This window comes from Gobio gobio, assembly GCF_949357685.1.
Source record: "Gobio gobio genome assembly, chromosome: 16".
NCBI classification, from domain to species: Eukaryota; Metazoa; Chordata; class Actinopteri; order Cypriniformes; family Gobionidae; genus Gobio; species Gobio gobio.
Window position 1 is genome coordinate 22,892,960 of NC_137109.1, and position 20,429 is coordinate 22,913,388.

Below are 20,429 nucleotides of genomic sequence, written 5' to 3' on the forward strand. Positions count from 1 at the left end.
ACTTGGCATGGGGATCTTTTGAGTTTCAATCAAGATGAAGTGAAACTACCCTCTCGGGTCAAAAGACAGTTTTGTGCCACAGAACGATCTGTTATCAAACTAATGTTGCAGCCTTGTTTTAAAAACAAAGAAATAGAAATAGACTGTGAAATGGCCGCTAATTGTAACATAGTGTAGAGTAATGGGAAACACTTTGTCGGTTGCCAAACAATGCCACAGTTAAGTGAGCAAAAGAAGGTGAAGCCAATCATGTAATGTTTTTTTGCACTTTATCACTGAGCTCTCATACACCATTTCACATTGGTGGAGTTAAACTTGGAGGGTAAGGACAATTAGTAAAGAGTCTGGTTGATGTGGAGCTCGGCATTCAAAATCAGTTAAGGCTCAAAGTCAAATTGCAATACAAAGCCAAGGGTATTTTTAAAAGGGTAGACCATGCGGAGAAGACCTACCAAAGGGACATGCTAAGACACGGTTGGTGTCTATGGAAAATAAGCAGTTGTGTTCAGTCACTCCGGCTCAGGGACTGTGACTGAAGGCGGCTATTATATCGGGCTATTTTTACTGTGTAGATACCCCACATATATGCAATTACACCAGCAGAAGATTATAGATTATTTCATGGAAACTCAGCGACACAACAAAGCCAATTAATCCATCATAAATGATATGCAACATTGCATTTCTTAAGATTTTAGAAATGGATCAGGTCGACACATTCCTTGGTTGCAGCACACAGAGAGATTTACGAAGTTAAATACTTACGCGGCTAACCCAGTGTTTTAGTGCGTCATGTAATGACACCGTTTAATTAACTTTCCTGGGACCACCAGCATGAAGAGAGATCCAGAGGTCAACCAGCAATTCCACTGATTATGAGCATGGGCGCTTTAAAAAGCCTCTTTTCAGCAGCTCAATTTAAAAAGCATTAGCAATCATGCGACTTGGAGCGTGAGCTGATCTCCCGAAACACCTCGACTGAGCAAAAAAGGTTTAATCTTAGTAGTTTATCCTCTAAGATTTCCAATTAGGAAATCAGAAAATACACTGACTGGCCTATAGATCTTGGTGTAACTCTAAATCAGCACATTCTGTAAATCATGTGTCAAAATATATGTTACATTTGCTTCTGAATTTGAATTCATTATACAAAAATACTTTAAAGGCACAATATGTAATTTACGCCAGTAGAGTTCCCTTATTCAAAACAAAGGTGTAGCTTGATGATGCCTTGATTTCGCGGAATCATGGGAGTTGTTGTCTTCACCGACCAATGTAGCCAATGAATTAAAGATTTATTAATGTTACTGTGTATGAAGCAGGGTGGGGCTGAAAGCCGTTGGAGCGGAACGAGGCCGCTGGAGCGATTTCTAAGGAGAGACGAGCGCGACACACGGCTCGACAGAAGTGGAGCTTTTATCATGCCGTAGACGACCGCTTCCGCTTCTTCCACTCATGCGTATGTGGGGTAACGCAGCACTAGGGCTGGACAATAATATCAATATATATTGCGATATAATTCTTTTCGATAACGGTGTCTCACTGATTGACGTTCAGGGCGCAGCAGTCAGAAAGAGCAGAACACGATTGGCTACTTGCGTGATGACGTACACCACAGACATGCAGCTAGTGCTCAGCAGTAGTAGGCTAAGACGCAGCAAGCTTTAGCTACAAAATGAGTACCCCTGACCACAACACAAATGTGACTGAACGAGCTTCCACAAGTAAGGAGAAAGCAGAAGAAATAGTTGATAAGAGAGGAAAGACTAATTCAGTGGTGTGGAAGTGGTTCGGCTATCTAAGATCTGATAAACTACAGGTTTCAGTGTGCTGCAAAATGTGCCCGAGAGTGGTGCCGACTAGCAGCGGGAACACAACAAATCTGTTCCACCATCTGAAGCAGTTCCACCCAATAGAATATTCTGAGAGTAAAATATTATATCGTTTTATAGGAGGAGGTTTCATAGACTCTACAAATTCGTTTTTCAGAAGTTTGTAGGTACAGACATCCGTTGTGGGCGTTCTTGGCAGTTTTTCTTAGGCTTTTATATAGTTCATATCGATATCGGAATTATATCGCATCGACCGAAATATATCGTGATATAAATTTTGCTGCCCTATGCAGCGCTGTTTTATCATATTAGGTACATTTGAGTGTGCTGAAAGTTATATTATAATGCTACTCTGTGTGTTCGCTTGGCGGCTACTATGAGACGCTAGAAAACGAGATTTAAACAATAAGGCTAACTGTGTTGAGCTGTATAAAAACTATTAGTTTTCTGCTTATAAATGTATATCCAAACAGGTGCTCACCTGTTACAGTGCTTTGTTGTTTCCATGGTTTCTATAAAATAAAAATAAGATAAAACCGGAAATTGATGCATGGACACGATCCGTGTCCTGGTTAAAATTGCTTATTTATCTGGATTTAAATGTAAGTACCCAAGCCAACAAAATATATAACATTGTTCTGGTTTATGGATTTTTTTAATCCAAAAATCTTACATAGTGTGCCTTTAAGGCTAGTGGTAAAATTATTAATATACTTGACATTTTCTTTAGCGTGACTCAAAATCACACTTACATCAATATTTTAATGTAAAACATTGGGTAATATAATATCCTAAAATGGCAATTACAAGAACAGCATTACATTTTGTGACACTTAAAAATCAGAAAACTCAAACCAGCAAGTCTACTTTTCATTTGTTCTGATTAAAAATAGAAATCAACATAAAAAGTAATCTTATGGAAACCCATGTAGATGTGTCAAACATACAAATGTCAGTCCAGCAGAGTGTTTCCACGAATAGCTTTCGATAAGATCCTCTAGACTGTCTCTTTGGACAGAGGACACACACTGTAACCCATTGGTGTGGAGTATATTCCTACAGGTGCGAAGGGCAGCATGTGTCTACTGAAAGGGAAAGACTGTCCGCACAATAGAGCTGCTGTCTGGGGTTGCGTACAGAGTGGAAACGGTAGAGTGAGGCCAGGATGCAAGATGGGTTTGCTGGTCATTTTGAGCCTCTCCAGCTCTGCCTCCTGCAGTCGCTTAGCCTTCGCTCTTCGGTTCTGGAACCAGATCTTCACTTGTGTCTCGGTCAGGCTGAGAGAGCTGGAAAACTCAGCACGTTCTGCGATAGACAGGTATTGCTTCTGACGGAACTTGCGCTCGAGGGCCAAGAGCTGCGTAGTGGTGAAGGGGGTTCGGGGTTTGCGGTTCGTCTTGTGCTTTCTGAGAGTGCATGCCGCGGGACTCGTTGCTCCTGTAAAATGAGTTCATAAATTTAGCTCGTAAACGACTAGGTAATAAACAGCTAGGGCAGATGACTAATTTGCTTTAACAGGGAAAACTCATAAAATACATTGTGTACCAGATCTGCTGTTTACAATGCTGAATATTTATTCTTGCAAATATCTTGTAACTATCAATCTGTTTTTAAAAGCATACTTTGGGGGGCACTGTATATTCTCTTACGTATTTTCTATTATATCTGTTTGTTTGTTTTGCATTATTGAAATGATAAAACAACACAATTTACAATGAAGTGTCAGACCTATCGTTAATCTGCTAGAATCACTCACTAAAAAAATCACACTGACACCAGTTGGCTCAGGAAAGTTAGTTCTGAAAAAGGCTCAATTATTGTTAACAAGATGCCACGTTGTTTAATATCTACACACAGAGAAAGATATGTCAAAATTTAACCTTTAGGGGTACAACAGCTTGCCACTGGGGCATTACCCTTAAAAGTACGTCTTTGTACCTTTTTTTACTCCTAAAAGGTGCATATTAGTACCTTAGAGCAGGCGTTTTCAAACTTGGGTCCGGGGACCTTCTAAGGGGTCCACAGAAACTTTCAGAGAATAAAAAGACAAAGCAAAAACGCATAAAGTCTACTGAACATTCTATCTGTTTTATTTCTAAATGTTTCTCTCCTTTCTTTCCGTATACATACATTCCAGTATTGTTTATGTTTGCTTTGTATCTTTCTAGTGAGTTTTTCTCAATATAGTCCCCTTTATCTCGCTCACTGGGGTTTTAAGGCAGTATTCCTAACGCAGTACGTAAGCTGCAAGCTTACATACATTTATTGTGAAGGTTGCTTATAGAAATCATTTTTAAATTGAAAATGTTTTTCTTCAGGTTTATACATCCAACATTAAGTATAGCCAATTTAAGTTTGGAAACAATATGTTGCATTTATAATGTCACACTTACTATTTAACTGTTTAAATGTTTTTTTCCATACAAAAACATATAGAGATGGATTTTAGGAAGGGGTCCCTCATAAAAGGTTCATCATATTTGGGGGTCCATGGCATCAAAAAGATTGAAAACCCCTGCCTTAGAGTACAAATAGCCTACGTACCTTATGGTACTACTGTGAACCTTTTTGTGGTAAAAAAACAAAACAAAACAAAACAAAAAGATGCAAAGATGTCCTTTTTTTGTTGTACCCCTAAAGGTACAATTTTGACACCCTTTTTCTCTGTGTGAATGTCATTCAGACACTATAACGTTATTACTTAGTGTCAAAATAATTTTTTAATCTGATAACTTACGTGGTGATGTTGATTGTGTGGGTTTATTGATCCAGGAAGAGTCCTCTTTGACAGATTCACGACGTTTGGAGGAATATATCACAGATCTATCATCCTGATTTTTAATGCATGGCATCTGAATCAGTTCCTGTGAAGTTGATTCACTCCTTCCTTTCTTCGACATGAGGGCTTCGACGCTGAACGGGAGACTTTGCGCCCGAACCGGCGGAGGTGACCGTGAACCATGGTCATCCTCATCTTCATCGGAGGACACTTTACCTTTATAATTGGCTGAAATCATTCCGCGTAAAATAACTATATCTATATTCCACATGGAAACTCGAGAAAGAACCATTAACCTGTTGGCTCGCTCTAACTTTTACATGACTAACAATAACTTGACAAAAGTTACAAGACTATCCACAGTTTGAACCAATCATCGTTCAGTCAGAGGCTGTCTAAAAACCTAGAGAGCCGCCTACTTAGCCCTTTTCGACATCCTGGGACAGAGAATGATTGTTTGTTTGTAGGGAGATGGACGCATGATTGCCTCATCAGTGAAGATCCCGAGTGGTTAAATGATACTCTTCATGGATGAAGAGGTTATATTTAGACCATAATGTGATGTTTATAGTGGGGGAAATATATAAACTAAAATTAGACTTTTAGATTTTCTTCAAATTACTCTCGCATCAATAATTTGTAGGCTAGGCTACATTTCAAGATGCATAATAAAGCTTGTCACTTATATAGCCTAGCCTACTCACTGCGAGGCACGTTTTTATTTACAAGAAAGTTTTAATGGATTTCTTTTTTTTATTTAAAAACAACAATTTATTAAAACCTCGATACAGCAAAAGGACTGCTTTTTCAATCTAGTTCCTGATTGAAATCTTGTTTCTAAATAAGAAATAAGCTTATTTTTCTTAAATTGGCGGATAATTTTGCTTGTTTTAAGCAAAAACTCACTTTTTTTTTACCCAGAAAACAAGAAAAATGTAAAATGTCATTTTACTCATCTAGTAAATGCACCTCGAATTTTTAGATATTTGGACTGGAAACAAGAAAAAAAGCAAAAAGAGTTTTTTTTTGCAGTGAGCTGATAACATTTGTGACATATGTTTGGAGGGGACCAAATGTTTCTGGCTAGCATGTAAATTACAGTAATTATATTGTTGTTGCTATTAACACCTTGTAATTAGGCTCCTGGAATCCGGTTCATTTTTACCAGGATTTAACCGTAATAATGGAAAATTGCTACCTTCTCAAGGTGTATGGCGCCCACTCATATATCCCGAGTCTGTCAATTCAAAGGCTATGAACTCTCCTCTGTTCTGTCAGATCTCTGCACTGAAAGGAAAATATTGTACAGCAAATGATGGGAAAGGTTTGTACAACTAAATGTGCATTTAATAGGATCTTTGCACAAATCAGCAATGTTTATACAAGAAATCGAAAACAAAATGCAACGCAAAACAAACTTAACATGCAACTCCTTTTTTTCCCACTGCAGAAGTTGCATGGCACTGTGGTAATTATTTGATTCCTAGAGAATGCAGAAGTACAAGTCAGTCCTGTCAAAACTAACACTTAAGTGTCTCCACCAAGTCTGGGCTCCTGCACCATTATTACAGCTCTCCAGAGGAGTCATACTCTGTAATCGTGACAGGTTTAATTCTGTGGCAAAGGCCTTGGCTTATGGCTTCATTAAGCTTTGTGAATCACTGTGTTCGCATCACTTGCGTTCTATACTTAAATGCTTTGGGAATCATTTTAGCATTCACCTTTACATATTCCCCTCTGTAATGGTAGTGATTAGGGTACACTCCTGAGGGTAAAAATCAGGATAATTTGTGTTCTTTAAAGTCATTTAGAATGTTAAACTAGAGAATTAAGTGGAAGGGAAAAAAAAGAAACAAAAAAACGTCATTAAGACTATAGCAGGAACAGCATATTGTGCTCATTAGTGGAAAAAGAGAAAACGTCAGGAAGTTCACTCCTGCCAATACTGTCACATAATATGCAATACAAACTCTATGTACAGGGTCAACACTAGAGGGAATTTAACAGATAATCCCTGACAAGGATTTGGCTGCTGTGGCCTGTGGCGCTGTAGACAAGGCAGATTGTTATATACAGCATGGGCCAAAAGGAATGATTGTTACAGAATTGCTACAGAGAGCATGGGAAAGCACACCAGGTGGACTGGAAAAACTGTTCAGATAATGGGTGATTATGATTTGATTCAAGTGGAAGACGTAATTAAGTCATAAAAAAAAGAAATTCACAAAAAGCATGCAGTCAATAAGATTTGACATAAACTGGCGTTGCTACATGTTTTTCATTTGAAAGCAATTGCTCACAATTTGGTCTTCATTACTATTTGTAAATAAACATAGCATGAACTAAAGACCTAAGAATGACACACAAAACTGCCAAATAAATGTTAAACGTGACGCAAGTTTAAATGTGTAGTACTTGCACACTGCTCGCTTACATCATACTTTACAGTGAATTTACTTTTTTCACTGTTTGGCCCAGATTGCTTTTGAGGGTCAGTGAGCAAATGATAGAGATTCAGACACCCAGCAAACAACTACTTCTACTTCAGAAGCAAATCCATGTAAGAGATGCACAGGATAATATAATCAGTTTACCCATCAGTTTTATTGCTTGCTTTGGCTCGTAATGTTGGCTGACACTGGGCCAGCAGAGAGAACAACACAGTTTGAACTGCAGTTACATTATTTTAAGTACACGGTTCAGCTGGGTTTAGAAAATACTGTCATTTCATAGCCATAAAAGTTAAAGGAAGTTCTGGATAGTATGGAAGCTTGTTTCCGCCACAGAAAAAAAAAACCTTTTGACTGCGACTTTTTATTTTACAATTGTGAATTTACACATCGCAATTCTGACTTTATAACTCGCAATTCTGACTTTATATCTCACAATTCTAACTTTATATCTCACAATTCTGACTTTATATCTCACAATTCTGACTTTATATCTCACAATTCTGACTTTTTATCTCACAATTCTGACTTTATAACTCACAATTCTGACTTTATATCTCACAATTCTGACTTTTTATCACACAATTCTGACTTTATAACTCACAATTCTGACTTTATATTGCACAATTCTGACTTTTTTTCTCGCAATTTTGGGTTTACACATCGCAATTCTGACTTTATATCACAATTCTGACTTTATATCACGTAATTCTGACTTTATATCTCACTATTCTGACTTTTTATCACACGATTCTGACTTTATAACTCAAAATTCTTATTTTATATCTCACAATTCTGACTTTTTTTCTCGCAATTTTGAGTTTACACATCGCAATTCTGACTTTATATCACGTAATTCTGACTTAATAACTTGCAATTCTGACTTTATAACTCACAATTCTGACTTTATATCTCACGATTCTGACTTTATCACGTATTTCTGACTTAATAACTCGCAATTCTGACTTTATAACTCACAATTATGACTTTATATCTCACAATTCTGACTTTATATCTCACGATTCTGACTTTATATCACGTAATTCTGACTTTATATCTCACTATTCTGACTTTTTATCACACGATTCTGACTTTATAACTCAAAATTCTTATTTTATATCTCACAATTCTGACTTTTTTTCTCGCAATTTTGAGTTTACACATCGCAATTCTGAGTTTATATCACGTAATTCTGACTTAATAACTTGCAATTCTGACTTTATAACTCGCAATTCTGACTTTATAACTCACAATTCTGACTTTATATCTCACGATTCTGACTTTATCACGTATTTCTGACTTAATAACTCGCAATTCTGACTTTATAACTCGCAATTATGACTTTATAACTCACAATTATGACTTCATAACTCACAATTCTGACTTTATATCTCACGATTCTGACTTTATCACGTATTTCTGACTTAATAACTCGCAATTCTGACTTTATAACTCGCAATTATGACTTTATATCTCACAATTCTGACTTTATATCTCACAATTCTGACTTTATATCACACAATTCTGACTTTATATCTCACAATTCTGACTTTATATCTCACAATTCTGACTTTTTATCACACAATTCTGACTTTATAACTCACAATTCTGACTTTATATTGCACAATTCTGACTTTTTTTCTCGCAATTTTGGGTTCACACATCGCAATTCTGACTTTATATCACAATTCTGACTTTATATCACGTAATTCTGACTTTATATCACACTATTCTGACTTTTTATCACACGATTCTGACTTTATAACTCAAAATTCTTATTTTATATCTCACAATTCTGACTTTTTTTCTCGCAATTTTGAGTTTACACATCGCAATTCTGACTTTATATCACGTAATTCTGACTTAATAACTTGCAATTCTGACTTTATAACTCGCAATTCTGACTTTATAACTCACAATTCTGACTTTATATCTCACGATTCTGACTTTATCACGTATTTCTGACTTAATAACTCGCAATTCTGACTTTATAACTCGCAATTATGACTTTATAACTCACAATTATGACTTTATATCTCACAATTCTGACTTTTTATCTCACAATTCTGACTTTAGTACAAGCAATTCGGACTTTATATTTCGCAATTCTGACTTACAACTCGCAATTCTGACTTACAACTCGCAATTGCGAGGTTATACCTCACAATTCTGACTTTATATCTCACAATTCTGACTTTTTTTCTCGCAATTCTGACTTACAACTCGCAATTGCGAGGTTATACCTCACAATTCTGACTTTATATCTCACAATTCTGACTTTTTTTCTCACAATTTTGAGTTTACACATCGCAATTCTGACTTGATGTCACACAATTCTGACTTTATATCATGTAATTCTGACTTTATAACTAGCAATTCTGACTTTATAACTCGCAATTCTGACTTTATATCTCACAATTCTGACTTTATATCTCACAATTCTGACTTTATATCACGTAATTCTGACTTAATAACTCGCAATTCTGACTTTATAATTTGCAATTCTGACTTTATAACACAATTCTGACTTGATATCTCACAATTCTGACTTTTTATCACAATTCTGACTTTATAACTCACAATTCTGACTTTATATCTCACAATTCTGACTTAATTACAAGCAATTCTGACTTTATATTTCGCAATTCTGACTTTATATCTCACAATTCTGACTTTTTTTCTCGCAATTTTGAGTTTACACATCGCAATTCTGACTTTATGTCACACAATTCTGACTTTATATCACGTAATTCTGACTTTATAACTAGCAATTCTGACTTTATAACTCGCAATTCTGATTTTATATCTCACAATTCTGACTTTAGATCACACAATTCTGACTTTATATCACAATTCTGACTTTATATCTCACAATATCTCACAATTCTGACTTTATATCTCACAATTCTGACTTTATATCTCACAATTCTGACTTTATATCACGTAATTCTGACTTTATATTTCACAATTCTGACTTTATATCACACAATTCTGACTTTATATCACAATTCTGACTTTATATCTCACAATTCTGACTTTATACCTCATAATTCTGACTTGATATCTCACAATTCTGACTTTTTTTCTCGCAATTTTGAGTTTACACATCACAATTCGGACTTTATGTCACACAATTCTGACTTTATATCACGTAATTCTGACTTTATAACTAGCAATTCTGACTTTATAACTCGCAATTCTGACTTTATATCTCACAATTCTGACTTTATATCACACAATTCTGACTTTATATCACGTAATTCTGACTTTGTATCTCACAATTCGGACTCTATATCTCACAATTCGGACTTTATATCTCACAATTCGGACTTTATTACAAGCAATTCGGACTTTATATTTCGCAATTCTGACTTACAACTCAAAATTCTGACTATATCTCACAATTCTGACTTTATATCACGTAATTCTGACTTTAAATTTCACAATTCTGACTTTATATCACACAATTCTGACTTTATATCACAATTCTGACTTTATATCTCACAATTCTGACTTTATATCTCATAATTCTGACTTTATATCTCACAATTCTGACTTTATATCACACAATTCTGACTTTATATCGCACAATTCTAACTTTATATAACACAATTCTGACTTTATATCTCACAATTCTGACTTTATATCTCACAATCCTGACTTTATATCACACAATTCTGAATTTATAACTCGCAATTCTGACTTCTTTCGCAATTGCGTGATATGAAGTCCAATTCTGAGGGGGAAAATACTAACTTTTTTTCGAAGAATTACGAGTTTATATCTCACAATTCTGAGAAAAGAAGTAAGAATTGCGAGTTATAATGTCAGAATAGTGAGATAAAACGTCACAATTACCTTTTTATTCTGTGGCAGAAACAAGCTTCCATAGAATAGTGCTTGACATTTTATACAATAAATTTTATAAATGAAGACAAAATTGATCCTGTTAGTTGTACTGATTAAACCATTTTAGGAACATTTTGTACCAGATCACTGAACTAAAATAGCGTGGGAACATAATTTGCACATAATCGACATACACTGCACAACATTGTTGTTTCAACGTAAAAAAATTAGTTTTCGTGCTGCCATAAAATGTTAAGCTTAGTAAATTCAAATATCTAAATTGTCACAGTTGTGGTCAGAATTATTGGCACCCCTGGTAAATATGATCAAAGATGGCTGTAATTGTTTATTGCGCTGAACAAAAATCGTAAAAATGTAACCTTATATTGAAGTAAAAGAATTGAAAGTGTGTGTGTTTGATCTACCAGGGGTGCCAATAATTCTGACCACAACTGTATTACTTCACATTTCAGGTTGACTAAACTTAAAATGTCAAGGCAGCATCACTTACTTTTTTTAACAGTGTATTTAATCACAAATTAACATTTTTTAAAAAATAATCCTAAAAAGAGTTAAACTTGCATTATCCAATGTGAAATTCTGAAAATATACAAAATTAAAGATTTCAATTTGAACCTCATAACAATTTCGCTGTTCGGTGCCTTTAAACAGTTCAGTTCGTCTCATTAAGCTACACTGAAATTTAAGCAGACCATTATGCACAATTCATGTCCCTAGAGTCGGAATTTTTGATGCAGCAGACAACCCCACTTTTAGGGGTGAGCTGCACTACGGGAACATTCAGTTCACAAATGCAGCACAATATCAAACTTGACCTCATTTTTCTGATTATAGAAAAAAGCCACCAGATGAGGCACTTCACATGGCTAGTAGGAATGACGTTCGGCACGTGGATAGTGGATTTTTTTTGGAATTGCTTTTTCCATTAGACCTCATAGAGTGAAAATGCAGTGCCAGTCAGGAAGGAAGCCACTATACTGTGACTGAACTTACTGCTGATGAGTGTGAGCTCACATACCAATAGACACATGCACAGTGAGCCTAATGTTTCTGACACAGCTGGACTGCCTGTCTGTGTCCCACTTTGCTGTATGATTCCAGGTTCTTATTACGCCCTCATCAGTGTAAAGCGCTTGAAGGCTTCTTCCTGACGCCATCTATTTCCTCAAGGCAATATGCAATTATACCTATGTGCTAGAAGTTAAGATGACAAAACCATTTCTGAGAAAAGTAAGATGTGATTTTGATAATTTCACCAAGAATCATTTAGGTGTGGCTTCCGTGTGTCAAATTTCGAGGAATTCTTTGTGGACTTATGTTATTTTTCTCAGCTGTCACGCAAGCAACTGCACTCTGTAGTTGCTTCTACCAAGGACTTTTTTTTACAGCATGTTTTATAATTCAAGAGGTAGAGGAACTTTTATTGCTGTCTGTCACATTGTGAATTAAAAGCCATAAAGCACTGGTTAATGAGATTGCCATCAGCCACAGGGTCAGTGGTTCACATCTATTATATGAAGCCTTATTGTCTGTGCTCCGTCTTAAATTGTAGCTGTATATCATTCACAATCAGGAATTTGGTCATGTTGGGCTTTTCCACACGGTTGGCCTCACCAAAGCACAGACAAGACCACATCCCTGGAGCCATACATGTCCTGCGTTTCTCCGGTTGTGTTGAATCAGTGCAATACATTTACAGGTACACTCTGTAGCAGTAGCACCAGCCAATTGTTATTGGTGTTATTAACGGAGTTCAAGCAGAAGCTACAAAGTGCCTATGCTTTCACAATATCTCCTTCCATGTGCCTCAAACAAAGAGCCTACTAATTCCAGCTATTCAAGGGGTGACATTTCATTAATTATGGATGCTGCCGTTAAAAGGAAATAAGGCAAAGGATGTGCAAATGTAACCAGTAACGTAAGGTGTGTGTGGCAGTGTAAAACCGAGTCAGTGCTTTGTGTGCATCCAACCACATCAAGCCTGTGCAGAGTTGAGAGCCAAAGACAGAGAAGTAGAGATTTGATCTGTCTGCTGGAGCTCATTATAACATAATGTGTCATTAAACACAATATATTAAATCTGAATACCCCCCCAAAAAAGAAGAAGATAAATAGCTTTATGGTGATGTAGACGAGAGAGCAGAAAATACAACCAACAAAAATGAAAAACTGTATTGTATTGAAGTTCAATGAGCCCTTTGAAGCTAAAAGCTAGGAGCATAAAGCTGGGCTGATCACAGAAGATATCCCAAGCAAAATATTATTTGCGTGATTTATTATAAAAGTAGACAAAGGAATAAAGTGAATAAAACAGAAAAAAAGGTGCAATATGGCACTAAAAGTGGTTCTTGGCTCGTAATCATAGGGGAACCGAACCGCTTTAAGTGCTGTATAGCACCAATCTTGGTGCTTCAGTGGTTCTTCAGCGGTTCTTTGGCTGAGGTGCTATATAGCACCGCTACCATATACAGAACTTGTTAAGATATGGTGCTATATAGCACCAAAAGCGGTTCCCCTATGATTACGAGCCAAGAACCACTTTTAGTGCATTATAGCACCATTTTTTTGTGTACGTGTTAAACAATTGTAATTGTCATACAGTGTTTGGAAATTGTGTACATTGAGTGTGGTCCAATTCTGTGCGAGATAATTTGTGTTTTCTCCGTTTATTCGCACATCATTACAAAAATGACATGAAGCAACCCCTGCTTGTGGCTAATGACTCATAACAGTGCTAAAGAGAAGGTGTGACTCCCCTTGCTTAGCATGTTTCAACACATGGACCTAAATGAGCCTGGTGGTGAAAATAATTACAGCTTAATTCAGTGCTGGAATCCATATCAAATGTTCAAGGCCTGAATGTCATGCATGCAGCTCATTGTTCTGGGCTTTCTTTCTTCTTAAGCCCTTGCTTAACACTTTATGGCAGTTCAATTCATATTTGACATAATCCTGTCAATTTATTGATGATTCATCGTGAGATATTTAATTTCAAGGACCAAACGAACATATTGTGAAATACATGTTTAGCTGGCCATTGTGAGAGATCTAAACATCCCCGAGCAACTATTCCTTTCTTACCCGAGTTCTATCATTTATCCTAATCTACAACAAACATTTACAGTAGTTGCATTTAACCTGCATTTAATCTTGGAGATCTACCCACTGCCATTTAGCTGATGCTCAAGGAAAACACATAATCATCACAGGCGCCCAGGAGAGGGGCCTACACTATAAGTATCATTGTCTGTAATCAAGCCTTGGGTTTATTGGCCCATTATACAGACTTGACTTGACAACATGATTAATCGACTTCTGCCACAAACCCACAACCTGCATAAGCAAGATGTGCAATTTAATTGTCATTTACTGACAATTGTTTTCACTAAATTCTAAGTCTCCAATAACTTTTGTTGCTGATTTGAACCTTCAGAAACGTTTTTTAACATGACTTGACATGCAATAACAACCAAAATACATGCTGTCACTATATTCGCAAACATTCACACCACAGAGAGGCAACAGTGTTTTAGTGATGAATGGAGTATTTAAGGTTCATTTATCAACCAATATAGCTATACATTAATGGCATTGAATGAACACTTCAACAACACATTGGAAGGCCATTCTCTTTATGAATATTTAAAAAAGTAATAACAAAAACAACAACTAGTAAATCCATTTAAAATGCAAAGCGTGGAAGTGCACGGGAGCCTCACAGCAGTTTATATCGCTGCTTTTAATTTTGGATATATCACCATCTAGTGGTCATCTGTAGCTCATACTCATTTCCTCCATAACTTGTTCAATTTATGAGTAGTGAGAATTTAGATGTTAAACTCTTATATATGACTTATTAGGCATATATTATCCTATAATTATTAGGCAATATAACTATTTATGAACAATCATAAAAGGTGCACAAATAAAAGCTCATCCTATTGCCCTCTAGTCTCGCTGACAAATGACCGAGTGAACAGCATTCTTTTCCTCTTCGAAATTCACTGCATGTGGTACCACCTGAAATTAAAACCAGATGTAAATCATACTTGACATTCAAGTATGTTGACTTGTTCAGAAGATAATAAGGGCTAAAAATTTTCATCTCGTATCTGCTGGTGATTTTAGAAACCAACAAGCTCTATAAAATGGCATTAAAGGAACAGTTTACCTTAAGTAAAAAATTATTTATTCTCCTTAATGTTCTTCACACAGCTCTTTCTCATACATAATTCCAGTTTTCCTAACACTAAAGAAGGCTTATACACCGATCAAGCATAAGGTGAAGGTGAAGTGAATAACACTGATTATCTCTTCCTCACGGCACCTGTTAGTGGGTGGGATATATTAGGCAGCAAGTGAACATTTTGTCCTGTGAACAAGTGAACAAGTTGATGTGTTAGAAGCAGGAAAAATGGTCAAGCATAAGGATTTGAGCGAGTTTGACAAGGGCCAAATTTTGATGGCTAGACGACTGGGTCAGAGCATCTCCAAAACTGCAGCTCTTGTGAGGTGTTCCCAGACTGTAGTGGTCAGTATCTATCAAAAGTGGTCCAAGGCAGGAACAGTGGTGAACCGGCGACAGGGTCATGGGCGGCAAGGCTCATTGATGCACGTGGGGAGCGAAGGCTGGCCCGTGTGGTCCGATCAAACAGACGAGCTACTGTAGCTCAGATTACTGAAGAAGTTAATGCTGGTTCTGATAGAAAGGTATATTACACAGAATACACAGTGCATAGCCGCAGACCAGTCAGGGTTCCCATGCTGACCCCTGTCCACCACGAAAAGCACCAACAGTGGGCACGTGAGCATCAGGACTGGACCATGGAGCAATGGAAGAAGGTGGCCTGGTCTGATGAATCACGTTTTCTTTTACATCACGTGGATGGTCGGGTGCGTGTGCGTCGCTTACCTGGGGAACAAATGGCACCAGGATGCACTATGGGAAGAAGGCAAGCCGGCAGAGGCAGTGTGATGCTTTGAGCAATGTTCTGCTGGGAAACCTTGGGTCCTGCCATCCATGTGGATGTTACTTTGACACTTATCACCTACCCAAGCATTGCAGAGCATGTACACCCTTTCATGGAAACGGTATTCCCTGGTGTCTGTGGCCTCTTTCAGCAGGATAATGCGCCCTGCCACAAAGCAAAAATTATTCAGGAATGGTTTGAGGAGCACGAGTTTTAGGTGTTGACTTGGCCTCCAAATTTCCCAGATCTCAATCCAATCGAGCATCTGTGGGATGGGCTGAACAAACAAGTCTGATCCATGGAGACCCCACCTCACAATTTACAGGACTCAAAGGATCTGCTGCTAATATCTTGGGGCCAGATACAACAGCACACCTTCAGGGGTCTAGTGGAGTCCATGCCTCGAAGGGTCAGGACTGTTTTGGCAGTAAAAGGGGGACCAACACAATATTAGAAAGGTGGTCATAATGTTATGCTTGATCGGTGTATAGCCTGGTGCAGTAATAGTGCAGACAGTCATATAAGCTGCGTCCCAATTCAGAGGCTGCCTCCTCGAAGGCTGAATGCGTCACAGTGGCATGACGAAGGCCGTCCCAATTTGAAGGCTCCTCCAAATGCGTCCTTCGTTTCCCATGAAATGATACAACATATGGATCTTTCACAGCCTCGCCTATTCCAGAATTAATTGTGGGCCAGTGAAGACAGGATTTTTTGAGAGAAATTGCTGAATTACACTTTTAAACGTAAGTATTAGGTTTCAACTTGCTCGTATCTATTGACTCAAATGTAAAAACAAGAAATAAAACTTTAAAATGGTTCAAATGTTGACGTATCTTACTAAAATGCAATTATATAGTTTATACTCTTTATTATATACAGAAATAAACCATGGTGAACATATTTAGACAGTTTGTGAATCCTGTTTTGTTTTCAGACAGTTTAATATAACTTTCCAAAATATCCAGTACAAACGTTACTGCCACTCATTAACGGCAGCTGTCACAGTTTCTAATCCTCCGTAGGCTAGACCGTCCCATTTAACAACGCGCTGACCTTCATGGCCTTGACACGCACGGTCAATATCAACTAGAAAATATGAGTAATGTCCCAATTCAGAGTCTGCATCATTCAAAGGACTCGGACTTCAGAGGATGCATCCTTCGAAGGGCCCAAAAAAGGTCGGACCGAGCGTTGTTAAATGGGACGGTTTAGCCGGAGTATTGTTCTTGTCGCCTAGCAACTGTGACAGCTGCCTTTGAGTGACAGTAAGGTTTGTGGCTTTTTTGAAAGTTATATTCAACTGTCTGAAAACAAAACAGGGTTCACAAACTGTCTAAATATGTTCACTATGATCCATTTCTGTATTATAAAGTGTATAAACTAATTGCATCATAGTAAGATAAGTCAACATTTGTATTGTATTTGAATTGTATTGTATTTCTTTATTGTCCACCGAGGTGGAAATTTGTCTTTGGCTCACCAACACATAAAACAATGAAACATTTGAACCGCTTTAAAGTTGTATTCTTATTTTTACATTTGTGTCATTAGATACGAGTAAGTTGAGACCCAATACTTACGTTTAAAGAGTAAAAAATCCTGTCTTCACTGGCCCGCAATGAATTTTGGGTATCCTGTGTAATATCTTTTGTATCCTTCATTCACAGGAAATGAAGGACACATTTCGAGGCCGCATTTGAAGGAGCCTTCAAATTGGAACAGCCTTGGTCGCACGGCTGTGATGCATGAAGGATACAGCCTCTGGGACACAGCTATAGTGACAGCACTTTCTACATTGGGGAGAACTATCCCTTAAACTGCAGACAATGGGCGAACCTCATTTGCTTCGGCTCAGCTGCCTCAAGGTGTGTAACCGCTCTCTGATCAACCTGTTCTCCTCCAACATTTTCTTGATTGTGCTCAATACATCCTGTTTTGTTTGGGACTAACATAGAAAAAAAGAAGAAGAAAAAAACACACACAGGTCATTATAATGAAAATAAAATAATATTAAATTCTGAAACTATCACAAACCCACCATTTTCTTTGCAGCTTGAGCATCTCTTGGTAGGAATCCAAAAGTATCAGATGAGGGCCCTATTTAAACACACAAAGCACAACTGCATCTGAACATGCAACTGAAATAATTCTGCTCTACACAAGAGTGATACACAAACCAGTGTGTTTTGTATGACTGCGTGAGTGTCTGGGCGCACCTCCACGAGCGTCAGGTTTGGCGCGCTGTGATTTCCCGCCTTCAGGTGCCCTCAGATTTACAGTAGATTTCTGTGAGGTCCTCATATTCGAGTAAAACCTCAAAAGATGGTTTGTTTTCATCTGTCTTGAAAAACACGGTGTTATTTTTGGACTTTTGATGTCAAACAAGGATGAGGGGGTCTCTTGAGTGAACCTGAACCTCCTACTCAGTTTATGGTGTTTGCTATTTTCCCCGGTGTGCCCTGCTTTCCTGTCAGTTTGGGACGGCTGAGAGTCGAAACTCGGTGTGTAGAGTAATTTACGGTAAGTTGCCATTGTTAACGACGAAACCACACTTTACAATCGAAAATAAATTATTAAAAAAAAGTTTTGTTTCACAAACTGTTCAATGTATTATCGCCAGAAGAGGGCGAGCTCGTCAACGGTCACTTCAGGTTTGGAGGCGCACGATCACGCGCGCAGTGTAAAGAACCCGATATGCCCTTAAAGGAACAGTTCATTAATTATTTTTTAACACTCATGTTTCGTGTTCCAAACCCGTATGACTATGTAATTTAGGCAAATAAATTTTTTTTCAATACAATGAAACTAAATTGTTTACAAATGCTGTAATTTCCCTTCTTTGTGTTCTGTGTACTATATAAACATTAAAAGTATTTAGAAGCAATACACTATAGCTTTATATGAAGCCAAACTTGTGCATAGTCAAACTCTTTATACATTTAAAATATTAGGCAAGTAGCTTTCAAATCAAATATAGCGCCTAGATAGTACAGGTTTGATGACGACATGCGAATGACTAAATTATGACAAAATGTTCTTTTCATTTTAGACTTCCATTACACTACTTGAGAATGAGATAGCTACACAATAAATGCTTCAGATGAACTGTCCAAGCAATTTGGGCAAAGTGGGGGCAAACACCCCTTAAGGACACAATTAACTTTTTTTTCACAGAAAGAAATTACAGTGACAATGGCATAAATTTTAAATATGTTATTGGATTTTATAACAAAAAATGTATTTATACCAAAGGGGCGTTTTTTCCCACAGGTGGGTAATCCCCCCAGGGTGAGGTGCTTTATACAGTTACACCAAAATCAAAGTACAAACAAGCAGTTTTAGCTTAAAATTAAAGAGACAAGCTAAAACAACAGTCGATAAATCTCAATTAACCCTCATTCCTCCCTCGCACTTTGAAACAAATCCTTCCCTCGTGGGTCAAAATGACCCGAGACCCTAAAATTATACTTTTTTTTGTCAGGAAGCTTATTTCGTTTAGTTTTGATAATATTTTTTCTATTTTGTAATGCATTTTTTGGGGAGGAATTTTAATTTTATTTATTTACTATTTTTAATAATTTAAGCACATTCTTTTAACTTATCTCAAAATAACTCTTAATTTCATGCATAACCCTGTTAATTCCACTCAAAACATCTTACATTGTGTCTTTGCTGACCTCTTGTGGAAAAATAATAATATAACATGATATTTCATGACTTTTGCCACTACTAGATGGCCTTATAGTGCTATATGGAACAAATGAGCTGCTCCGCTGAGTCCTAAAGTCAGTTTTCGAGTTTATCTCTTCAGTTACGCATTCAGATACACATGTAGACATTATAAAATAATTTTTTTGGTAAAGTTTTTGCAATTTTAGTTTGAATTTTGAGCATTTTTAGATTTTTCTATGTGTACTGAAGCATTCCTCCCATTCCATTCATTCCTAAGGGGGTCAAATTGACCCGCGAGGGACGGATTTGTTACTTTTTTAAATTTCCACCACAAATGTTCTCGAATTCAGTCAGTTTTTGTTGTTGTTGTGTATACGTGGTACAAGTACGACCAGAGTCTTATGGTCTTAGACCAATCCTTTGAACACTCAATTTGTAATTGGTTTTAAAAATTAGTTTCGGGACAAAATAGTTCCATTCTGAAAATCAACCTATTTGAAAAATATTGTTATCTGATGGCTAGCTAACTAGCTAGCTGATGCTAACTTGAGGTAATCTTTTAAATATAAAGTTTAAATATTTTTATTCAACCACCTTTTAAATGACATTTGATGGAAAAACAAAGGAAGTGATGTTCAGAACATAACTACAGTAATTATGATGGAGCATTTTACCCCACAGACTAGGTTTAGAGAAGAAAATATCATCCTAAAAATATAATTTTCCTTAAATAACATGTTCTCCCTAACCACAGGCCTGATTATTGTCATATCATATATAACTGTGATGTTCTACAAAACAACATGCGTTTAAAACACTTTTAAAAATGCTATCTCTTAACGTGAAATCCGTTTTC

The 20,429-nt window shown here is 36.9% G+C and overlaps 2 protein-coding genes across 2 annotated transcripts; both read right to left on the reverse strand.

The window, feature by feature from the left end:
* Window positions 1-264: 264 nt before the first annotated feature.
* Window positions 265-4,937, reverse strand: msx2a (muscle segment homeobox 2a). The gene is made up of 2 exons (XM_079838843.1): window positions 4,570-4,937; window positions 265-3,269 (listed from the first exon to the last, which is right to left on the reverse strand). Exons 1-2 carry the CDS (start codon window positions 4,901-4,903, stop codon window positions 2,830-2,832), a joined length of 774 nt encoding a protein of 257 aa, XP_079694969.1. The 5' UTR covers window positions 4,904-4,937; the 3' UTR covers window positions 265-2,829.
* Window positions 4,938-13,867: 8,930 nt separating this feature from the next.
* Window positions 13,868-18,544, reverse strand: LOC307140258 (uncharacterized protein). The gene is made up of 4 exons (XM_079839615.1): window positions 18,118-18,544; window positions 17,940-17,998; window positions 17,738-17,846; window positions 13,868-14,951 (listed from the first exon to the last, which is right to left on the reverse strand). Exons 1-3 carry the CDS (start codon window positions 18,431-18,433, stop codon window positions 17,739-17,741), a joined length of 483 nt encoding a protein of 160 aa, XP_079695741.1. The 5' UTR covers window positions 18,434-18,544; the 3' UTR covers window positions 13,868-14,951; window position 17,738.
* Window positions 18,545-20,429: the final 1,885 nt, after the last annotated feature.